Here is a 22349-nt window from a genome sequence, read left to right as displayed (position 1 = left end):
ATATCTTAATATAATAGGTGTTACTGGCATGCTGCACTTCATCGTGCTTCATGTCGTACCTTTATTCACACACAAGAGATGTGATCTGCAGAAACACAAGCACAGCTTCCGCCAAACTTTACCACCTGATCTCCACCAACATCAGCAGAGCCAGGAAACAACTGCACAGTCATTACAGCTGGCTTTGTGCCAAAGATGAGTGATTTCTAATAAAAGTGAATCAGAGCATGTTAGGAGATGCTCTGGAACAGGCTCAAACAATACACTGGCTATGATTGGGTGCAGATAAGAATACAGATACAAGATACAGATACAGAGAATGTGGAGGTGACCTCTACCCAAACTAAGATTCCTCAGATTGTGGAGGTGATCTCTGCCAAAATGAATACAGCAGTTCTTTCAGACCTGATAACACAGCTCAACCTGTTTTACCAGAGAGGCGTGGTGAAAATCTCTCTCAGCTTCCTTCTATTTTCTCTGTACTTTTTTTTTTTTCTATCATCCTGTATCTTCCCAGTGGTGTTTTTCATGTATTCAAATCCCAACATTCACATTTTGGTCAAAGTATGTTTTAGCATCAAAATGCTATTTTCCCTTCAAGTCCTTCTAAAACCTTTTACCCCACATAGTGACTTGATGTAGGTTTCTGCATGATGACGCTGCTACATGTGCAGTATATATACTAGGGCTGGGACGATACACCTATCTCCTTTAAAAGGGACATGTAATGTTTTATACTTCTGGTGAATATAATCCAATAAATCTTTATATCTTTATATTACAATATGCTGAAAGGTTATTATGGAATTCTTGCCCAATGATGCCAAGAATACACTGCCTACTGCCACTTTAAATGATTACAAAACACACAAAGCACTTAAAAAAATAAGATAAAATGTTCCATTAGTATGTTCAAGCACCGTCTAGTTGGGCTGATGAATTAAAAAAATGTCAACTCCCAACAGCGTCAAAGCATTTTGAACGTAAAGCAACAAAAATGAAGAAAATGTCACGCTGCTGACAACCTTCAAAATAAACGTCTTTATTAAAGAAATTATTATTATTGCAATGCATAATACAGAATCCAAACAAATACTATATAAATTGTGAAATGTGTAGGAAATGAAAATGCATTTAAAAAGGGATTTCACAGAGACAACACCCATCATTATAACGCAGTATTAATAATGACAACAACTTTTATTTTGAAGCACATTAAATTCTAGTGTGGTAACTTGACACACCTGTAATAAAAAGGCGTATGCACTGGAAAAAGTATTTGCAAACTTTTAGCCGTTCGTCGTTCACCTCGAGGCAAGTTCACACAGCCATCATGAGACAGGTTACAACTTTGGTAAGTTTTATTTTGTTAATTTGCAGCTTTTACCTTCATTGTAACACATTAGTGGATGTTTTTATTGCTCTCATGACCCAATCTGGCTCTGTGCAGAGAAAGTAGGCTACTGGCAGCTGCTGATTGTGAAAAGAAGAGCAAATTAAAGCGAGGCTGAATGGGAGATGATACACCTGAACTCCAGTACTTTCAAAACTCAAACTTGATCCCACATTTGGTGTGACAGTGGGCAGGTGGTTCCTCTATATATGTGTGTGGAAAAAAAACAGCATGTGAAGATGTTGTTGCTTTGAGGTAATGCAGTTATACAAAACACATGAGTGCAAAAAGAGGAAATTATTTTTTTTGCTTTTGATACTTTATATTCTGATGCTCATATGTTTGTAGTTTTAGCCTACTTAAGTAAAACTCTGAATTCAGGACTTTTACTTGTCAAAGAGTATTTACACTGTGGTATTGCTACTTTTAAATTAGTGAAAGATCTTACTTCTTTATACTTCTTCCACCACTGCGACTGGTCGATCAACAATGCTATTCCTATAGACGTGCTCTTGACGTGGTTTAAAAACACATTCTTTTGACAGGAGCACCTCAACATTACAGGTATATACCTGAAGAGCCTGTTCCGCCAGCGTCCACCCACTCTGCCTTTTCGAAAGAATAGGCAGGCTTCTGCATGTTTACCCTGGAGTCTTTGCTGTTTTTGTCTGTGGGAGTTTACCTAATCCTGTAGCCCATTCCCACCAGTAGCATGTAGTAGGTCTACATTCTCTGCACTTATGAATTGTTTTGAGGTATTCATGTTGAGCCTCCTCTGCCCGCAGAGGAACTAATTACTTTTTAGATTGAGACCCAAAACTATGATCATCTTAAAAAATAGGATGAAGGCAGGTTCTGAAATTGGCACCTGTCAACCACCAAATGCAGGTAAATTGTTGTCAGTGGCGGGTAAAATCGGCAGGCCGTCCTCCACTTTGGCAGACAGGGAAAACGCTAGGGGAGGGAATAGAGAACCGGTTCCTAGTTGTCTGATTCCTTGGTATCTCATGCCTCCGTGACTATGGACTCCTCTGTATCGATGCTTTCCCACAGTTACACATGCACAATGACGCATACGCACGCTGTATCATGTTTCAGTTCGTTTTGGACCGGAGCGACTGCCTGAGGGACGCACCCTATTTTTACCCTGATAATGCGACGCTATGAACAACAGACCTGTGTTTAATTCAACAGGAGGAGAGTTAGTAAAGTTACCTGTTAGCAGCCGGTGGGCAGCACAGTCCTGCTTGGTTAAATAACTGATCTACTCATGTTAATGGAGGTGCCATTGAGTTGTTATTATTATGAGGCATTCAAACTCTGCTCAGGAAAAATTATTATTGGGCGAAAGTAAATTACGTTATCATGATGTGTTCATTAAGTTTTTGGCAAGAAATTTGAATAAATTCAGTTGTTTGAAGGAGATGTTTTCACAGCAATATAAAATAGATAATAGAAAGGGAATTACAGTATGACCTGTTTAACATCCTAACACTAGCTCTCAATGACAATAGCAAAGTACAGGAAGCCCTGGAAACCACGGTGTAATTAGAATATTGTAATTTACCATGTATTTAATGTCTTTTTGTGTAAAATATATTGGACATTGAACGACATCAGATCTAAGATGTTATTATACCCCCGTATGTAGTTGGGGGTATATAGCGTTCCGCGTGTCCTTCCATCCGTCCCTCCGTCCATTCGAGTGTCACACTTTCGTGTCCGAAGCAGAACTCGAAAACTATTTAACTTAGGAACTTCAAATTTGGTATGATGGTTGACAGTGTGGTCTAGTTGTGCCTTTTGGGGGTTACAAGACCAGGGCGCACACAATTTTTGTGAGCAGTGCTCACTTTTGCTTTGTTCCTTCTTTTAGCGCAGAGTTTTCAAAAGTGGCAGATAAAATTTCTGAGTGGCAGAATAAAAAAAAGTACTTGCCGCCACAGTGGCAGGCAATGAAAAAAGTTCATTTCAAATCAAATCAAATCAAATCAAATCAATTTATTTTTGTATAGCGTCAAATCACAACAGAAGTTATCTCAAGACGCTTTATAATATATATATATATATGTATATATATATATATATTTCAGACCCTGGATGCAGGTAAAGTCCCATCGACATGAACATGTCAAAACAAATTGCATATCAACAATGTTACTTTCCAAAATAAAAGCTGAAATAAGTGAGTTCAGGTTAGTTAATACATCACAGCTTGATTAAAACAATGTACAAATGTTATCCGTTTTCATTTTCTGTAGGAGGAGTTCCAGGCCATCCTGGAGGAGGAAGCTGGAGACAAGCTGGTGGCGGTGGATTTCACAGCCACCTGGTGTGGCCCCTGTCAAATGATTGGCCCAAAATTTGAAGTAAGTGGAGGATTTTGGCACTCAAGTTTAAACCATAGTTGAATGATTTTTGAATGGTAGGAAAGAGAAAACCATAGTAAGATCATGTTTTTTGAGGGGGGTTTTCATACTCCAATGAATTTCTTTTAAGGGATGGAAAAAACTTGATTTTACTAATCCTTTCTAAACTGGAATTCTTTTAAGCCAACTAAATGATTTTGTAGACAGTGATGGTCACTTTCAGAAGTCTGTGGATATGAGGTATTTGATATTTAGACACAAGGTAGTTGCAGTCTTTGTGAAACAACTGTTTCTAGTCTAGTTGTTTTAAGGGAGCCCTTTCCTGAAGGACACGTGTTGCTCGAGGGCAGCATCTCTTGTTGCTCTGGAAACCGTTTGCCAAGCTGTTTCAACCTCAAGTAGGAAATGGCTGCTTAACTGGAAAATGGGATGGCTGCGCATAACTTAAACAAAGATTTCAGATTTGTTGACAACTCTCCTTCTAGACTTATTTTAAATCAGGACCAGAAATCCATAAGGATATTCTTTTCTTTTTTATTCTTTCATGTACATTCTGGGTGTCATGAATGCTCATTGATCCACTCTCCTGCAGGACATGGAAAAGAAATCCGACAAAAAAAAGGTGATTTTCCTGAAAGTGGATGTGGACCAAGCCCCGGTAAGTGTTTTTTTTCTGTATTTATTTATTTTTTTTGGTAAAGATTTGTTTGATTGAAAAACAGATGGTGCTTGATTTACAGTGCAATGTAGTATGTTAGATATATCCATTTTTCCATTTGTGCAGCAAAAAAAATAATTTTAAATAAAGGAAGAGGAACAAATACATGTAAATGTACTTCAACATTCAAGTAAAAAAGTAGTAATGATATAGTAAACAAACAAAAAAATTAATTAAAAAAAACAGCAAAAACAGACAAAAAAACAAACTGTAGGACAAACGGTTCATGAGTTATGAAAGGGGGCGGGGCTATGAATCTATATTGACATGAAAATGACCTCAGGCCTGGACTACCATCATGGCTGAGAAATTTGGAGTTTTGACAAAGTATGCTAAAGTTACAACAACTTCCCTTTTCATGGCGAATCACGCCAAATGGCCGCCATGCCAACGAAATGCCATTCAATGAAAACTCACAGTCTTCCCAATAATGCATCATCAAGGTCTTAAGGCTTTTCTGACCACATTTGAGGTGGATCTGGTCAACCTGCTAGGAGGAGTAATAGAAAACATGTCATTTCCTTTTGCCAGTAGGGGGCGCTATGAGTGGGACTCAATATGGACATGTAAATGACATCAGGACTGGACCCTTATCATGCCTGAGAAATTTGGGGCAGATCGGATTATGTACAGTGGAGTTACAACAACTTCCTGTTTCATGGCGAATGGCTCAAAATGGCCGCCACGCCACGGTCAGGTCGTTCAGTGAAAACTCACCATTTGAATACATTTTCATCCTGAAGGTCTTAAGATGGTCCTGAACAAATTTCAAGTCGATCTGATTAAATCTGTAGGAGGAGTTTGTTAAAGTATACGGCCTAAAAAACTCTAAAAATGGGCAAAAATCGCACATTAAATTCAAGATGGCTGACTTCCTGTTGAGTTTTGGGCATACTTTCAAGAGGCTTTTTTGTGCGTCTCCACATGTTACATCTGTCTGCCAAATTTCATACATGTAGGTGAAACCGGAGCGAGGGACTACATTTTTCAAACTCTCTAGGTGGACCTAACGAGCCATTTTGCAACACCCGAGGTTAAGACCCATAAAATATCAAATGTTCACCGCGTCGGATAAGTGCGCCAAGTTTAGCAACTTTTTGAGCATGGCAATGGCCTCAAAAAGGCGATTTAATTTGCATGAAAAAGAATAATCCTTACAGTTTCAATAAGGCCTTCGCTGGCCCAACGTTGTCGGTACTCGGGCCCTGACTAATGCTAATAATCTAGTAATAGATTCTATACATTTTAAAAGGTTAAGTTGGAATTGGTCCAGGACGATACATACTTGTAGGGTCATTTCATTTCAAAGACGGTAGAATGTTGATAAAGGTGCCCCAAAATTTCTGAAAGGTTGTAGATTTCTTTCTTACATTATATAATATCTTTTGTGGTGTGCTGTAAAATACAAGTTCATTAATCCAGTATCCCTGTGGTGGTGAATCTTCTGTACGAATCACATTTCTGTTTGTCATTGCCTGGCTTCGGGAACAGTGTGATTGTTACCATTTCCAATGAGTCTGGTATTTTTAATATTCTAAAGCTTCTTTAAGCATATTCATAAGAGTTGTCAGTAATTTCTTTGTGGCATTAAAATACTCTGTTGGAAAGTTTTATAATCGTCGTGCCCCGTATTGTAACTTTTCATAAAACTGCTTAAATTCAGAATTTGTGGATGTTGAGCTGTCAAGGTACCTGCCATCCTCTGTTAATATTGAGTGTATAAATTGGCTGACTTCCGCATAAAGTAAACCGACTCGCGGACTCACTGAGGTGAGGTTTTGCAGTAATGATGACTAAAGGAGCAGTGGTGTAGTAATGTAATGAGGTACATAAAAAAATTGAAAATGAGTCAAATTTAACAACTTATTGCCTCATTCACACACTGTGAATATATATATATATATATTCTGTATATGTATACAGTGTGTGTATACTGTATATATATGTGTGTGTGTGTGTATATATACTGTATGTGTGTGTGTATATATCTATATCTATATAGATATAGATATCTATACATATAGATATCTATATCTATATCTATATCTATATCTATATAGATATATATATCTCACATCATCTATAGCCGTTCATGTTAGCTTGAACAGTTCTCATTCAGGGCGTAGCAGTGTTTTTGACTCAGTCCATCCATCTTATATTTGTTCCTTTTTGATCTTTTCAGGATATTGCTGAAAAGTACGGGGTCCAAGCCATGCCCACATTCATCTTTTTCAAGAACGGAAAGAAGGTAAGCATGAAAATATACAGTGAAGATGGAAACATTGATATATTATCACCTTTAAAAAGTTGTAATGTGTTGGCAAAGAGTTGCTCATTTACACTTCCAGCAGATATGGAGCAACGTTATCATTCATTTAGAGTCGTGCTTCTGGCCACCTGAATTTCAGTCAAATATTCACTCCCTTTCAGCTCTGGTTTGGTCTCCACCAACTCCTGAAGGAAGTACCTGGCTCTTTAGCTGATAAATGCACTTTCTTCACAAGCTAGTTGCTAACTTTGCCTGTGTACCGTGACACTCATTTCATCAGAGCTTTTCTGCGTAAACTTGCTGAGGATGGAAACAGTGAGCCTCATGCAAAAACCAGTGGTACGGACAGATTTTGATAAGTGGCTCGTACGAGAGATTTTTAAGAGGACTTATGGCATTCACCAAATTCCTCATACTTAATGACTTTTTTCTTGCGTACAAACGAAATTCATGAGTGGACCAAACCTGGCGTACAATCAGTCTAACCCTTCACATTTTTGGGGGGGCACACTGTTACAACCCGGCTCAAAGGTTGCAACAAAAATGGGAGACCAGACGAGTTTAAAAATAGTAACAGGCATTTATTTAACAAACTAACAATCAATAACAAAATAAACGTGGAAAGTCAGTAATCAGTAATGTAGGCATGTGTGGGTGTGTGAAAATGTCTGCTGCAAACAAAACCAAATCAGGTGTGCCAGCCAAGGAAGAGAGCCACATCTGTTGAAAGGTAGAGAGCTTTTATCCCAACCACACCAAGCCCGGGTGTGGCTCATCAGCCTGACAACCCTCTCTCCTGCAAAACAAAAGTGAACCAGCAAAAAGACACGGGACACCAAGTGGAGTAGAGGGGTCGTCACACACACAAACACTTGAATTATAATGCTTTTATCTGAATGAATGAACCCCTTTTTTATTTTATATGCATTATTTTGTATTTTTTTATTATTAATTAAAGCTGTCTTTAATCATGGTGTTTGTCTTTCAGGTGGGCGAGGTCGTTGGTGCTAGTGAAGAAAAACTGAAGGACAAAATGAAAGCTTTGTCATCATGAAGTCCCACCGACCAATCTACAAAGACCTAAACACATTAGAGATTGACTTTTCTCCTGACTAACTTTCTCTGTATGTTGTGTTCAACAAGGTGGATTTAATAAAATTAGACTTTATTACTAAAGGGTCATATTTGTGCTACTGATTCAACGTCTTTCTTTTCCTCACTGTCTACTACCTATCACCTCTGTCACCCATCAACATTTAAAATAACAGGTTTTACCATCCTCAGAAATATGCTTGTTTTGCAAGTTTAGATGACTCATAACTGATGGAAAAATCCACTTTCAGTGTTGATTTAAGTTAGGATTTCCTAGAATACTTTTTGACAAGCCCCATAGACCTTATATAACATGCACACTATTATCCAAGACAGCATGGAAATCCTACTCTACTGTAGGTTCCTTAAAACTTAACATTGCAGTCTTTATATTGTGATCTATAGTGATACAATCTTAATAAAATAAACTTGTAAGTGAAATAAATTAAATTAAAATGACTGTGTATCTTTTACAATATCAATAAAACTGGAATGGATTTCTTAAAATAGAAAAGATTTATCATAATCCCATGCTCTAAATGCCCATAATTAATTTATAAACGGTCCTCTGCTGTCACCATCAGGAATGTTACAGTAACAGCAGGCAAGCTGCTGTCCAAGTCAACAAGCACAAATGAACAGCGTTTACTTATTAAATGGCTATTACTAGATAGATAGATAGATAGTAACTTTATTGATCCCGAGGGAAATTCAAGTTTCCAGCATCACAATTCCATAGTGCAAAACATGTCAGTGAAAAGGCAGTAAAAAAGTTAGAAAAATATACCAGATATAAAAATACAAGGAGATGAAGAAAACTGTTAAAACTGAATATAGTGCAGGGTAACAGCTGTGATGCACGACTATTAAAAAAAGTGAATATAGTACAGAAGAGACTGTTTAAAAAAGAGTATAGTGCATTATTATCTGTCCTGCAGACAGACTACTCTACTTCAGATATCTGAACATACAATCATATGTTCGAATAAATAATAATGATGAAAATAAGTAAATAATAAACACCTAAGTGGATACTTGGCATTTTCTTTAGGCCAAAGGACGTATATTGCCAAGAAGTGAAAATCAGTTGCAGTGGCGGCTGGTGGAAAATTTTCATTGGTAGGGCTGTGCAATATCCAATCAATTTCAGCAAACATCCCAGTATGATTTAATGCAAAAACAAAGTGAAGGTATCCAAAACACATTACTACTTTGCAGTTAAATAATTAACAATTATTTTATTCCAACAGGAAGAGTAAATAATGCTTTTAAAAAACACAACAGTATAAAATGTACTCAGTGGTGGAATGTAACTAAGTACTTAAATATAACTTTGAGGTACTTCTACTTTACTTGAGTATTTCCATGTTCTACTACTTCTACTCAACTACGGTCCTTGCGTGTCGACGTCATGGTTTACGTCATGGTCAACGTCGGTCGACGTGCCGTCAGTTAGGATGCTAACAAACCGGAGTATCTGAAGACAACTGTAAGTTATGGAGTCACAGTTTATTTACACATTTGGTAAAATAATATACGAAAAAACATTGCTTTAGACTCACTTGACAAGAGCCGTTCACATACATACTTTCTATCTATTAACTGGCAAGTTTACCGCAAGTGTTTAGCTTCACGTTAGCTACTGAAGCTAGCTAGCTTAACGTTAGCTACAACGTGCGTGCGTGCGTGCGTGATTACGTCACACATCAATGGTCTCGTCATAGTGGTACTACAACACTTAGTTTGGAAAAACATGCTTTTGCATAATTTTGGTGAATTGTTAATGGGAGAAATATTAAATAACTTCAATATTATACAGTGTAGTGCCACCAAAATTACTTCACACATCAATGATCTCCTCATGGTTGTACTACAATATTTAGTTTGGAAAAAACATTATTTTGCATAATTCTTTTGAATTTTTAACGGGAGAAATATTCAATAACTTCAATATTATACAGTGTAGTGCCACCAAAATTACTTCACACATCAATGGTCTCTTCATAGTTGTACTACAATATTTAGTTTGGAAAAATATGCTTTTGCATAATTTTGGTGAATTGTTAATGGGAAAAATATTCAGTAACTTCAATATTATACAATGTAGTGCCACCAAAATTACTTCACACATCAATGATCTTCTCATAGTTGTACAACAATATTTAGTTTGGAAAAATATGCTTTTGCATAATTTTGGTGAATTTTTAATGGGAGAAATATTCAATAACTTCAATATTATACAGTGTAGTGCCACCAAAATTACTTCACACATCAATGGTCTCCTCATGGTTGTACTACAATATCTAGTTTGGAAAAAATATTATTTTGCATAATTCTTTTGAATTTGTAATGGGAGAAATATTCAATAACTTCAATATTATACAGTGTAGTGCCACCAAAATTACTTCACACATCAATGGTCTCCTCATAGTTGTACTACAACAACTAGTTTGGAAAAATATGCTTTTGCATAATTTTGCTGAATTTTTAATGAGAGAAATATTCAATAACTTCAATATTATACAGTGTAGTGCCACCAAAATTACTTCACACATCAATTATCTCCTCATAGTTGTACTACAATATTTAGTTTGGAAAAATATTATTTTGCATAATTCTTTTGAATTTTTAATGGGAGAAATATTCAATAACTTCAATATTATACAGTGTAGTGCCACCAAAAATACTTCACACATCAATGATCTCCTCATGGTGGTACTACAACACTTAGTTTGGAAAAATATGCTTTTGCATAATTTTGGTGAATTGTTAATGGGAAAAATATTCAATAACTTACAGTGTAGTGCTACCAAAATCACTTCACACATCAATGGCCTCTTCCTGATTATACTTATTAAACTAATAACTAAACTTATTAAACTAATTAAGACATTCTGATGCACTACACTTTATAAAAGTGAAGTTATTGAATATTTTTCCCATTAAAAATTCACCAAAATTATGCAAAAGCATACTCAAAATCTGGTTGTATATGAGCAGTGTGACTTAAATGATGATTGGGATTCATTTGAGTGTGTTTATTTCAAACTATTGTTACATAAACTAATCCGATAATACATTTTTTTGTCTTGTGATGCTCTAAAATGTCATTGTTTCCTTTTTCTGGATAAATAAAGTAACATGTTATCTTTATCAAGGTTGAGAAGTGAAAGTTTTTTTTAAAATTCAAGATTATTGAAGTCTATTTCTGGAGGGTTGGATGTGTTTTTGAGATGCCAGTTTAAAACAGATCTGTGTGTAGCAGACCTAACTCTCCCCTTTGGTAGCTCAGTAGCTCAGACCATAGGGACTTGGCTTTGGAACTGGAGGGTTGCGGGTTCAAATCCCTGCATGGACCAAGTACTGAGTATGAACTGGTTGCTGGAGAAATGCCAGTTTTCCGCTTAGCTCTTGAGCCCTTGAGCAAGGCACCAAACCCCCAACTGCTCGGGGCACCTGTCAGGGGCAGCCTCGCTCTGACGTCTCTCCATTAATGCATGTGTGTATTTTGGGCCTGTGTGTACTATGTAAATACAACAGAGTGAAAACATTTAATTTCCCCTCGGGGATTAATAAAGTGCCTTTCTTCTTCTTCTTTCTTCTTCTTTGTCCCGTCTAGGTCATTGACGGTTAAAGAGTCAGATATGGTCAGGTAGAGAGAGAGTAGCAGGAATTCTGACAGGGAGGAGATGGAGCAGTCAAGCAGCAGGTTGTACTCGGGACCTCTGTCCCTGGAAGCTCAGAAGATCCTGGCTGTTCTGCGGGCCAAGAGTCAACATGCAGCCAGACACAACAACAACTACTCCCACAATCACAGGCAAAGTCAGTCAGGACACAAGTATAGAATATCTTACTTTAGCTTGTTGCAATATATTATGACAAAAAACAGACTTCAGGTAAAGCCTCAAGTTAACTTGGTTTATGTAATTTGCTTGATTGATATAACATTTCTGTTTCCCAGTTTTAGCCTCTTTGTTATTCATATTTTCTACTCAAATTTTGATTGGCATTTCTGAAACCAGGAGAAATTAGTATTGTAGCTGGATAATTGTAAAATATTTTTTGGCAAGTGTTGTTCTAGAACAGTGTTTCCCAAACCTTTTTTTTTTTTATGGGGACCCACCTTTTAAAAATGACAAACCATCAGTACCCGATTCACAATAGGCCTTATCTATAAATCGTAAGAAGAGCAAATTTGTGCGTGAATGGACATTCCTGACCATTTTTACTGCCATTTACGCATCACCTTATATTATCTTGAAAAGGTAAACCATCCATTTATATATAAATATATATGTTTGATAAATCACAATTTCGTTTTATGCATGTTATTGAAGACATATACATGTGAAATACTTTATAAATGAGACCAAATAAATGCATTTAGGCGGAGTTAACAGGCTCTCGTTTTTTCCTCTCTTCAGTAAAATAAACAGAATGTACGCTAGCCTTTCATATCAGATTCAATGTTATGAGTAGGATACAATTATCAGAACAATACGAGCGGCGTGACCCAGACTTTGGGAATGACTGCTCTAGAATACTGTACGCTATTGTTAGCCTTTTGTAGGTGTTGTAGAGTTCAGTATTTCAACATTAAAACAGGATGTGATGTCGAATTTACAGATCAGACTGGTTTCTGTATTTCTTTTTGCTGCTCAATTTGGCATTGTATAAAGGTTATTTAATACTCTATATATTTAATTCACAGGGACCTTATGGCTTTCTCCTTTGTTGTGTCTGTAGTAGTGGAGAGGAATAATGGCAGCCAGAGGGAGCCGTGGACTCAGAGCAGCTGGAGCATGAGTCAGGAGGAGAGCAAAGAGAGAGACACAGACCGGTAGGTCAGATTAAGTAGAAACTACACACACAGATATGAAAACTTGCACTTGTGTTTAGAGTATCCATTTGACTAATATTTTATTTCTACTCTAGTCATTAGAAGCATCTTGGCCTACACAGTGACAGCAATCGCCAGCAGTTTAATGCAGTATATTAGTATAAACAAGGGCAGAAGGACATCACACTGGATTTTGAACCATACTAGATGTAATTGCATGGGTTGGACTGTTCTCTAATAGGCAATGTTTATAAATGAGACATGATTTTATATACTGATGCAATACTATATTCTAATCCTGAATGTACTTTAAGTGTAAAACATAAAATGTAAAAGAAATCCCTTTTGCCGATGTTATTATCCAGGCCCCAGGTGTCCTCCTTTTCCACTTCTTACCACGACGCCCCCAACCAGTGGCAGAGCTCTCAGACCTCGACCTGCTATCAGTACTCGCAGACACCAGACCGTTCCCTGTCATCCCGGGCCTCCTCCTGTTCCTCCTCCTGCTGGGATTCCTCACTCCAAAGGCAGACGTCTCAGACTGAAGCCTATTATCGGTGCTCACAGATTTATTCCCACAGAAATTACTCCGAACCCCCCGTCTGCCAGTCCAGTACGGCTCTGTCATTCACTCAGCAGGAGGAGACGGCAGCATCTTTCTCCCATAGAGACAGATGCACCTCCCTGTCCCTCCAAATACCAGAGAGACTTTGTGAAAATCAAGCACCATGGAGAAAGTAAGTAGCGACGAAAATGGGGCTAGTATTTTATGGAGGATATCATAGTTGAGTGTATTAATTTATATGCATACAACATGCTTGAAAGTCTTTCATGTATTCAGAAATTTTCAGGGGTTAAGAGAATATTTGTCGCTTTGACATTTTCTCTTCAAAGGTACTGCTATAACTTTGGGTAACAGAAAGGAAAGCAGTCTGAAGATTAGCATGTATTAATGATTTGATGCTGGTTTTGTGAGTGAAAAGCATGCGTTATAAACTTAGTATACTCTGTCTTCTACTCTCATAGCTCCAGTGAAGAAATCAGGCCTCCTTTCACCCACAATCTTTCTCTAGATGAGGAAGATCTTGATGAGGTTTTGTTCCCCACAACAGAGCACCCTATAGCCCGTAAAGCGGCGCCTGCTTTGGCTTGTCCCCGAGTTTCTTCCCGTTTTAAAATAAGTAAAGAGACAGAGAAAGAACACAGAGATGCAGACAGCTGGCATATCCCCAGAAAGAAGCTTGACCACACTGTAGCTTCGGAGGGCCAAGCAAAGCGGAAGCTACCTCTATCCAACCCCACTGAAGATGCCATTAGTGGAGGAGGAGATGGAGGCATACTATATCACCAGTCAGAGGAAGGGGCTCAGCAAATAGTGGGTTCAGAAAATATGATGCAGACAGGTACAGCACAAGTGTCAGACAGAGGACATGAAATGCAGAATGGAGTAACGTGTAAAGAGTCAAGACATCGGCCAAATGAGAAAGGATCAGCCAAAGAATTGGAAGGACTACTTTTGGGAACCATTGAGGCGAATTTGAACTTGGTATTTCCAAGTAATATGGACAAAAGCTTCCATTGTTATTCTGAGGATGCAAAGTCTGAGCAGAAAGAAGACTTTGAGTATAGATTTAATAGACCTGAAATCAAAGAAGTTGAACATGCACCTGGCATTGAGGATAAGCTGATATCAGTGGGGTGTCTTGGAGAACACAAGGTGAGCCACTGCCAAGCTGAAAACCCTCAGGATATTAGTCAGACCGTGACTGAAACAGCAGAGGAGCACCGCACAGAAAACCCACCGATGCAGTGTGAGCCCAACAAATTAGTCCTGGGTGACACCACTTCTGATAACCTGGAGAGAACCACAGAGGAGGGAATAGATGTGATGGAGGTCGGTTTGGAAGTGCACAGGGAGAACAGCGCAGGCATTGATGCAAGCCCTGAAGATAAGATGGAGTCAGAACAGCACCATTGTTCTGGTGTCCAAATAAAAGAAAGCCAGTGTGAGACAGACTATAGAGAGGTCAATGAGTTACCTGGAGGAGACGCTGAGCCAGGAAAGAGGGGGGAAGACAGACATGAGGCTGTGATGCCACCTGTGGACAACGAAAATGGGAGTACATCTGCAGGTAAGTGCATGATTGATGATGCTGTTTTACATAAATATAGTTTCTATAAGATGATTATCTTGAAATTGTATCTGGAGTATTTATATTCTATTTGGCCGGATCATCGTCAATTGTTTCCAGGTTGTTATGAAATGTAATACTACTCTGCTAGAGACTCATTGAGGGGGCTGAGATGGTAGAATATTTCAGAAAATAGTAAAAACAAAACAAAACAAAACTCAAGTTTACATTGAATGTCAAGTTATTACCACTGTGATGCATGTTTTTGACCAATATATAGTTCAACTAATCACCACTAGAGTGTGCTAGAATACTTTTCTATGTAAGTGTTTAACTGCAGGAGTAAATGCACTCCAATACCAACAGTATACATTTATGTAGTCAACTAGTCACACTAAGAATTCACTAAGCCAATTGGGTCTTTTTAAATCATTCAAGGAGTATAAATGCTACGTATTTAAAGGGGAGATTGACTCAAAGCATTACTAAAATGCAACTTGCCAGAGTATTGGTCCTGTATTATATTAATGAAGACCAGATTAATTAATGGAACCAGAAAATGTATTAAAACAGCATTAAAGTCTGTAAAGTTACACTTTAAACTTTAAAGGTGCAGTGTGTGGGATCTGGTGGCATTTAGTGGTGAGGTTGCAGATTGCAACCAACTGAAACTTCTCCCATGTGCCGAGCGTGTAGGGCGGCTGTAGCTCAGTGGGTAGAGGGTTGGTGGTTCGATCCTACTGTCCGCATGTCGAAGTGTCCTTGAGTGAGACACTGAACCCCAAGTTGCTCCCCGGGCGCCACTACTCCTACAATACTTAGGATGAGTTAAATGCAGAGGTCAACTTTCACGTATGTATATGACGAATGTAATGAAGTTTAAGTGTAGGAGAACTACGGTGGCAGAAGCGAAAACGTGAATGGCCCTATCTAGAGCCAGTTTGGTTTGTCCATTCTGGGCTACTTTAGAAACATGGCGGCCAGCTCTATATTTAGATATAAACGGCTCATTCTAGGGTAAAGAAAACACCACGAATCTTATTTTCAGGTGATTATACACTAAAGAAAACATACACCTTAAAGAGGACCTATTATGCTTTTGTGCTTTTTTCCCTCTTCCTTTTAGTGTGTTATATAGTTTTTTGTGCACCGCCAAAGGGAGTTACTCTCCCCCACTGAAACACTGCTTCTGAACTGCCTGAAACGCCTTGCTTGAAGTCCTGCCTTTTCTTCCATAGTGTGGTGATGTCACCAAGTAAAACATTTGCATAACGGCTATTTTGACACTCTCAAACAAAACTAGTTAGAGTGGAGCTGGAGCGGAGTCCGAAGAGTTTGGTTCAGTCCAGGGAGCTCAAACAGAGTGCTTCAGACAGGGCGAAAAGAGGTGCTGCAGGACAGTCGGTATGAGAAAAATAGAGACTTTTTGGAGCATTGAAGCATGTAAACATGTTCTAGTAGCAACCCGAAATACAAGTTTGCACCTGAAAATAAGCATATTAGGTCCTCTTTAATATTATATTCCATTTCTGCCCATAGATCCCCCTAAATGTTACACACTGTTCCTTAAAGTAAGTGCGAACAATTCTCAGTTCAGTTGTCTAATCCAAATTAAAATTGTGACGGCTTGTTTTCGGTGCCAGTTGCTAGTTTAGACAAAACAGCACTGGGGGTGCTAAAGCGTTGTGTCAAACTCTTGCCGATGACTTTCAGCCATCATTCTTTCTTTGGAGTGGCGGTGACAGCGCAGTGCTGAGGCCACTCAGCACTGACGAGGGATGTTGTGTGCCGGCTCACATTACAGCCGCAGGAAGGCAGCCTGAGTCTCAGCTGCTGAGTCAACTCACACACGCATCTACAAACACTCACACACGCAAACAAGTTGCAAGTTGTGTCGTAATGTGTGATCTTAGCCAGGATTATAGTGTTGGCTAATCTTGTCAAACACATGCCTACATAACAGAGCGGGGTCATTGAATAAGGATGTGTCAGAAAAGTGATGATCTGACTGAAATGCTCTTACCTTCTCCCCTCTAGAGGACTCAGGTAGAGAAAGTTGTTCCACGCCAACATTGTCCCCAGAGTGCAGGGCAAAAAGGTCAGGGTTCAGAGCTCCCTGTCTCCTTGGGAAACACCAGCACCATGGCAACGAAAAAGTGAGTTGCTGTAGAGCAAGTCTTTAATATTACTATAATATAATAACGCGTTAACGCAAATTTGTTTTAACGCCACTAATTTCTTTAGCGCATTAACGCAAGCCCCCCCTTTACAGACATGCCCACTTTATGATAATCACATGCAGTTTGGGGCAAGTCATAGTCAAGTCAGCACACTGACGCACCGACAGCTGTTGTTGCCTCTTGGGCTGCAGTTTGCTATGTTATGATTTGAGCATATTATTTATGCTAAATGGGCCAAATTGTGATGGCTAGACGACTGGGTCAGAGCATCTCCAAAACTGCAGCTCTTGTGGGATGTTCCCGGTCTGCAGTGGTCAGGAACTACCAAAAGTGGTCCAAGGAAGGTGAACAGGCGACAGTGTCAGACCCGAGGCTCATTGATGCACGTGGGGAGCGAAGGCTGGCCCGTGTTGTCCGATCCAATAGAAGAGCTACTGGAGCTCAAATTTAATGCTGGTTCCGATAGAAAGGTGTCGGAACACACAGTGCTGCATTATAGCATTATAGCTTATCGGTGTATACATACATTTGCATAATGCAAGCATATTTGCCCACTCCCATGTTGATAAGCGTATTTAATACTTGACAAATCTCCCTTTAAGGTACATTTTGAACAGATAAAAAATGTGATTAATTTGCAATTAATCAAGATTTAATATTATATCGATTGACAGCCCTAAATATTATCAATACTTCACAACTTTACACAAAGCAATGTTGCCTCAGATACATAAAGTCAGCAATATGGGAGGAGGACAAGGGGCGAATAGAAATTCAAAGTTTTATAATTTTGTCCTTTACCTCACTTTTAATTCAGATATTCCCTGTTTCATCTTTCTCCCACTGTGTAATCCCTGTAAGCAGAGGCAACAGTGTGCACAGCAGCAACACACCAAAAAGTCCTGAAATTTAAATAGCTGCTTTCAAAGTCAATCTGGCTTGTGTGAAACGGGGTGCCGTCGGCAGCACTGCAGCACGCTGACAAGTGATAGCTCCCCATTGAGTCGTAAAGTAAAAAAAAAAAATCCTGACAAAAGTAGCCTACAATACATATTGGCAGAAAAGGAGAGAGATCAGCAAAGAGAAAGAGCTATAAAGGGAGGTGGAGAGATGGAGGGATAGTGTGGGAGAGGGATAGATAAAGGATGCAGTGAGAGAACTGAAGGGGAGAAAAGTGGGGGAGGCTGAAAGATGGAGGAGAAGAAGAGGGCGTCAATGTATTGCTACAATCAGCAGCAAACACACCGATCCATTCTCTATCTCTCTCTCCCCTCATTCACTCCCTCACACTATCCTGCACCCAGTACTGGGCTACGGGCCATGGCCGGCCTCAGTTTTCTATCTATATCCTGTAGCACAGCTCCCTGGGGGGGTTCATGACTTTGTCAGCAGGAAAACGGGTTGTGTTTACAGGGAAATGAGGAAGACTCTCCTCAGGGAGCTGAATCACAGGATTTCCTACATACCGAGACCCACTGCTGACATACAGAATTGTGTGCATCCTTCAACTTCCTAATCCCCAACTTCACAACTCTTACCTAGATTTCAAAGAACACAAGTGCTCAGTGCTTTTGCATAAATAGAGATGGGAGTTACAGGTATGAATAATGGAGATGTTTTTAAGACGCTCGAAAGGTTACAGGGAGGTGAGGGTGTGCTTTTGGGAGATGGAACTCAAATTTCTGTCCATCTTTTCCACTGGCCTCTGGGATCATAACATTTCTGTTTCGTACGTTTTTCTATCAAATCAAGCCATATTTACTGTTTATTTTCATTCCTTCACTTGCACTTCTCACAGGTCTTAATATACAGCACGCATGTGCGACACAATATTTATTAAATTACATACATGCAGCACAAATGTAATCTATTAGATTAGTTCATTGAACCCTTTCAAATCCAATTGGATTGTGTGAAATATTCATTGTCATCCAGCCAAAACAAGCTTCTTTTTTTTGTTCATGAAATATAAATAAGTGTGAGTGACACTACTTCAGGCAGACTGTCAGACAAACAGTGTCTTGAATAATGAATAATTAGATAAGTCGTGCATTCTTCTCAGTGATTATGTGTAATTAGAACATTTGACTTTTCTTAACTGATTTGCTGGCATGTATTGGTTTTCTATGTGACAAAACTTAATTTTGTTTTCAAGTGCTGTCTGATGTTGCAGAATAAGTCCTTCTAAATCTATTCTTGCCTCTCCTGTCCTCTCTGTTTCCTTTGTCCCTCTGACTGCATACTGTTCACCTTTTCTGGTGTGCAGACTGCTAATGGAAATGTCAAAGGGAGCAGTTTAAGCGGGGTACTGGCCTCGCCAAGCACTTTTGCTGCTGGACAAAACTCCCCCTCAGTACAGGACTTGGCTTCAACTGCCACAAAACCAAGCAAGGAACTGGAAAACAGCCATCTACTTACTTCCCAAACTCATTCACGTCATCCTCACCTGATCTCCTTCCCCTTAAAGAGGAAGCATGAGGTACTTCAGCGCCAATATGCGGACCCTCCTAAAATCTACCTAACCACGCGTCCTCCTAAATGGGAGCCACCTCATTCCTGTCAAGTAAAGGCAGGGGAAGGAGGAGTCAGTGAGCTGAAGAGAGCCAAGCCCGAGACCTCTATCCCTGAACCCCCAGAACCACAGACTAAAGCAAGCTCTTCACATAAAACAGGAAAGGTGTCAAGGGTACATAAACACCTATATGCCCCGAAGCAAACTCGGCAGAAGAAGGTGGAAGAAAAGTGCCGTGAATCAGTTAGGAATGCTCCCAAACAGAGCCCATCTTCTGTGACCTGCAAACCACTCAAAAGTGGGCCTGAACAGGGAATAAATGGGCCAAAGATATCCCACGAGGAGGCTAATGGTAATGAGCCCCGGAGTCAATCCAAAGCTGGCTGTCTGACTGCAACCCTGACTTCTGACCCCAGAGTAAAGGATGCTGGGAAGATGAACCCAGGCGAGAGGATGCAAACGCTTGAGAAGACAAAGGAGACCGAGGCGCTGGTGCTAACCTTGGTGTACCGAGATGGAACAACTCAGTTAGACCCAGAACAGGTGAGTAGAGCTGGCCGACAAGTGTTGAGCTTTAGGGAGACATGACATCATGATTGGCTAAGATATATTGAACAATTTTGTAATGTCATTTTACCATTTCAGTTTCCCTTTGCATCTGTAAAGGAAGTATCTGTCCCGGTTGTTTTAAGATTAGTGTAAACCCTGGCTCACTGCTTCATTAACTGCTTGTTCATGTTAATTTCCCTCTCTGATCCTCGATAAAGAAGTTTGCTCCGGCAGTGTGTGGCCTCCTTGTACTGATGAAGAACAGCCTCGACCACAGCACACCAGAGGACTCGCTCGGGCCAAACGACAGTCTGGTCTACTTAAAACTGGAGCACACACCTGCATGGGCCCAGCAACACACACACCAGAGCCAGGAGCTCTTTACTAGGTTTGTTTGTGTGAAAGTTTTTTCTATGAAAGAGAAGTGAGAGTGAATATAATGATGTCTGAGTTTAAAGTTGTGCTTTTGCATCCATCAAAAAAAGAGTTGTGTTGCGCACTTATTTAATTTTAAAACAGGAGTAAATAGGTGTGTGTGTGTGTGTGTGTGTGTGTGTGTGTGTGTGTTCCATAGAGATATGCTGCTACAGGTGCTATCAAGATCTCAACTGGTGGTGTGCTATAAAGCCAAGGATTTGCTTCGTACAGCTCTGCAGTTTTACAGACGAAACCTCAGCTGGAAACAAGGTAGAGCACACATACATACTGTAAATGCACATACACACATAGAAACACATCAATTCCTATCGTTTACTCCTACTTCAAAACACTACCCCACCCAAAATGTATCTTTGAGTATCGAACACTCGGGCTTGAAAGGTGGCTGTTAAAAGTGTGTAATTGCTCCTCAGCATTTCTTCATTCCATTGAGTTTTGTGAACAAAAGCAGCCAAAACATCCAAGGCGCAACCGATTGGTGTGAAAAATACAACATTCAAAAACACAATACAGTGGAAAGTTTGTAGTTCCATTCTTCACGAACAACAGCAGCCGTAGAAAGCTTGAATTGTGTTGATTGCATTGATTTCAGTAAAAACACGTTTTCACAGAAGAAAGAAGACACAGACAGTTGTCAAACAAACCCTGCAGTACCCAGCAGCAATACAAATATGTGCACATGTCTATATTTTTACTAGGGCTGTCAATCGATTAAAATATTTAACCGTACATTAATCCCATGGTTATCCATAGTTAATTGCAAATCAATTGCAAATTAACACGTGTTAGTTTGGAGCGTTATTTAACCTCCTTTGTGACAAGCTAGTATGAAATGGATTGCAATGGATTCCTTAGGTTTTCTAGTTTCATATGATGACAGTATCTTCACTCTAGCTTTAAAATGAGCCCTCTACAACCTTAAAATCTCAAGTTACATTAACACGTTAAAGAAATTAGTGGCGTTAAAAGGAATTTGCTTATACGCTTTATTATCGCGTTAACTTTGACAGCCCTAATTTTTACAGATGTGCTGTAATCTCCAAAAATGTGTTTCCTCGCATCAGTACACAGTACAGCATATTGAATACTGCTCAATATCATAAAGAGCTGTCCTCTTTCTCCAGTGGCAGGCTGTCATATCCAGGACCCACAGGTGTCAGGGTGGCTACTGGATCCTGCAAATCCCTCCTCCTGCTACCAGGACCTTCTCAATAAACACCGCAAAAGACCCCATACAGTACCTGCCCTGAGAACCAAGAAGGTTAGTAAAGATGTGAATTTCTGATGCTGGGACACAGTGGCCTGGTGGTCATATGGATGAGGGACACTTCACCCCACAATCCTAGTTAATAGACAGGCACAGGCTGGACTTTACTTTTAGAAACCTGTCCTTGAAAGGATAGAGGCCTGTAAGACAGTTCATTCTCCATTTAAGCCCCCGTTCCCCGGTACCTAGACTGCCTCTTCTTCACTGAAAACAAGGAAGCAGGCTGAGTATGTTCATTGTCCGTCTGTGTGTCTAACTCTTTCAGGTTTCTCAAGTCATCTCAGGTCTCTATTCGCTCTACTGGCTTAACATGGAGCTATGCTTTAAACTACAGGTTAGTTGATGTGCACACACCTGTACGTACAGTAGGCCTATAGATAGTATATTAGTATAGTATATTACCTGACTGTCTATTTGTGCGTCTAGAGCCAGGGGCTGTGGGAGCTGTACTCAGACATGGAGCTGAACATGATCTCTGTTCTGGCAGGTGAGGACCCATTTTCGTTTACCCAGGTGTGCTGAATGATGAATCCCACTTGATCATAAATTGGAGGCGTGTGGTCGATTGTTTATTAGCATGGGTAATACTC

General features: G+C 39.5%; 2 protein-coding genes across 10 annotated transcripts in view; both read left to right on the top strand.

The window, feature by feature from the left end:
• poln (polymerase (DNA directed) nu) overlaps positions 1–22349 on the top strand; it is a 94858-nt gene that overhangs the window by 17402 nt on the left and 55107 nt on the right. For 2 of the 9 annotated variants that reach the window (XM_037757830.1, XM_037757837.1), the window contains exons 1-12: positions 9234–9330; positions 11461–11663; positions 12588–12681; positions 13047–13418; positions 13708–14813; positions 16851–16984; positions 19260–20048; positions 20273–20442; positions 20629–20741; positions 21617–21753; positions 22025–22093; positions 22186–22246. In XM_037757830.1, coding sequence (XP_037613758.1) covers positions 11531–11663; positions 12588–12681; positions 13047–13418; positions 13708–14813; positions 16851–16984; positions 19260–20048; positions 20273–20442; positions 20629–20741; positions 21617–21753; positions 22025–22093; positions 22186–22246 — 3178 coding nt within the window. In that variant the 5' untranslated portion in view covers positions 9234–9330; positions 11461–11530. Of the gene's footprint in view, positions 1–9233; positions 9331–11128; positions 11341–11460; positions 11680–12587; positions 12682–13046; positions 13419–13707; positions 14814–16850; positions 16985–19259; positions 20049–20272; positions 20443–20628; positions 20742–21616; positions 21755–22024; positions 22094–22185; positions 22247–22349 lie in introns of those variants that run through there. The other 7 variants (XM_037757831.1, XM_037757835.1, XM_037757833.1 and 4 more) reach the window with 7 other exon arrangements.
• On the top strand, positions 1209–7929 carry LOC119481172 (thioredoxin-like). The gene is made up of 5 exons (XM_037757849.1): positions 1209–1354; positions 3655–3762; positions 4355–4420; positions 6663–6728; positions 7738–7929. Exons 1-5 carry the CDS (start codon positions 1262–1264, stop codon positions 7801–7803), a joined length of 399 nt encoding a protein of 132 aa, XP_037613777.1. The 5' UTR covers positions 1209–1261; the 3' UTR covers positions 7804–7929.

This window comes from Sebastes umbrosus, chromosome 22 (genome assembly GCF_015220745.1).
Source record: "Sebastes umbrosus isolate fSebUmb1 chromosome 22, fSebUmb1.pri, whole genome shotgun sequence".
NCBI lineage: Eukaryota > Metazoa > Chordata > Actinopteri > Perciformes > Sebastidae > Sebastes > Sebastes umbrosus.
The sequence above is the reverse complement of the archived record's forward strand: the minus strand, read 5'-3'. Positions and strand labels throughout refer to the sequence as shown.

Bases quoted from the DNA above. Each gene is read 5' to 3' on its own strand.
- LOC119481172 (XM_037757849.1), top strand. From the start codon at position 1,262: ATGCACTGGAAAAAGTATTTGCAAACTTTTAGCCGTTCGTCGTTCACC. The intron at 1,355-3,654 runs GTAAGTTTTATT...CATTTTCTGTAG, and splicing joins TGAGACAGGTTACAACTTTG to GAGGAGTTCCAGGCCATCCT. The intron at 4,421-6,662 runs GTAAGTGTTTTT...TGATCTTTTCAG, and splicing joins TGGATGTGGACCAAGCCCCG to GATATTGCTGAAAAGTACGG.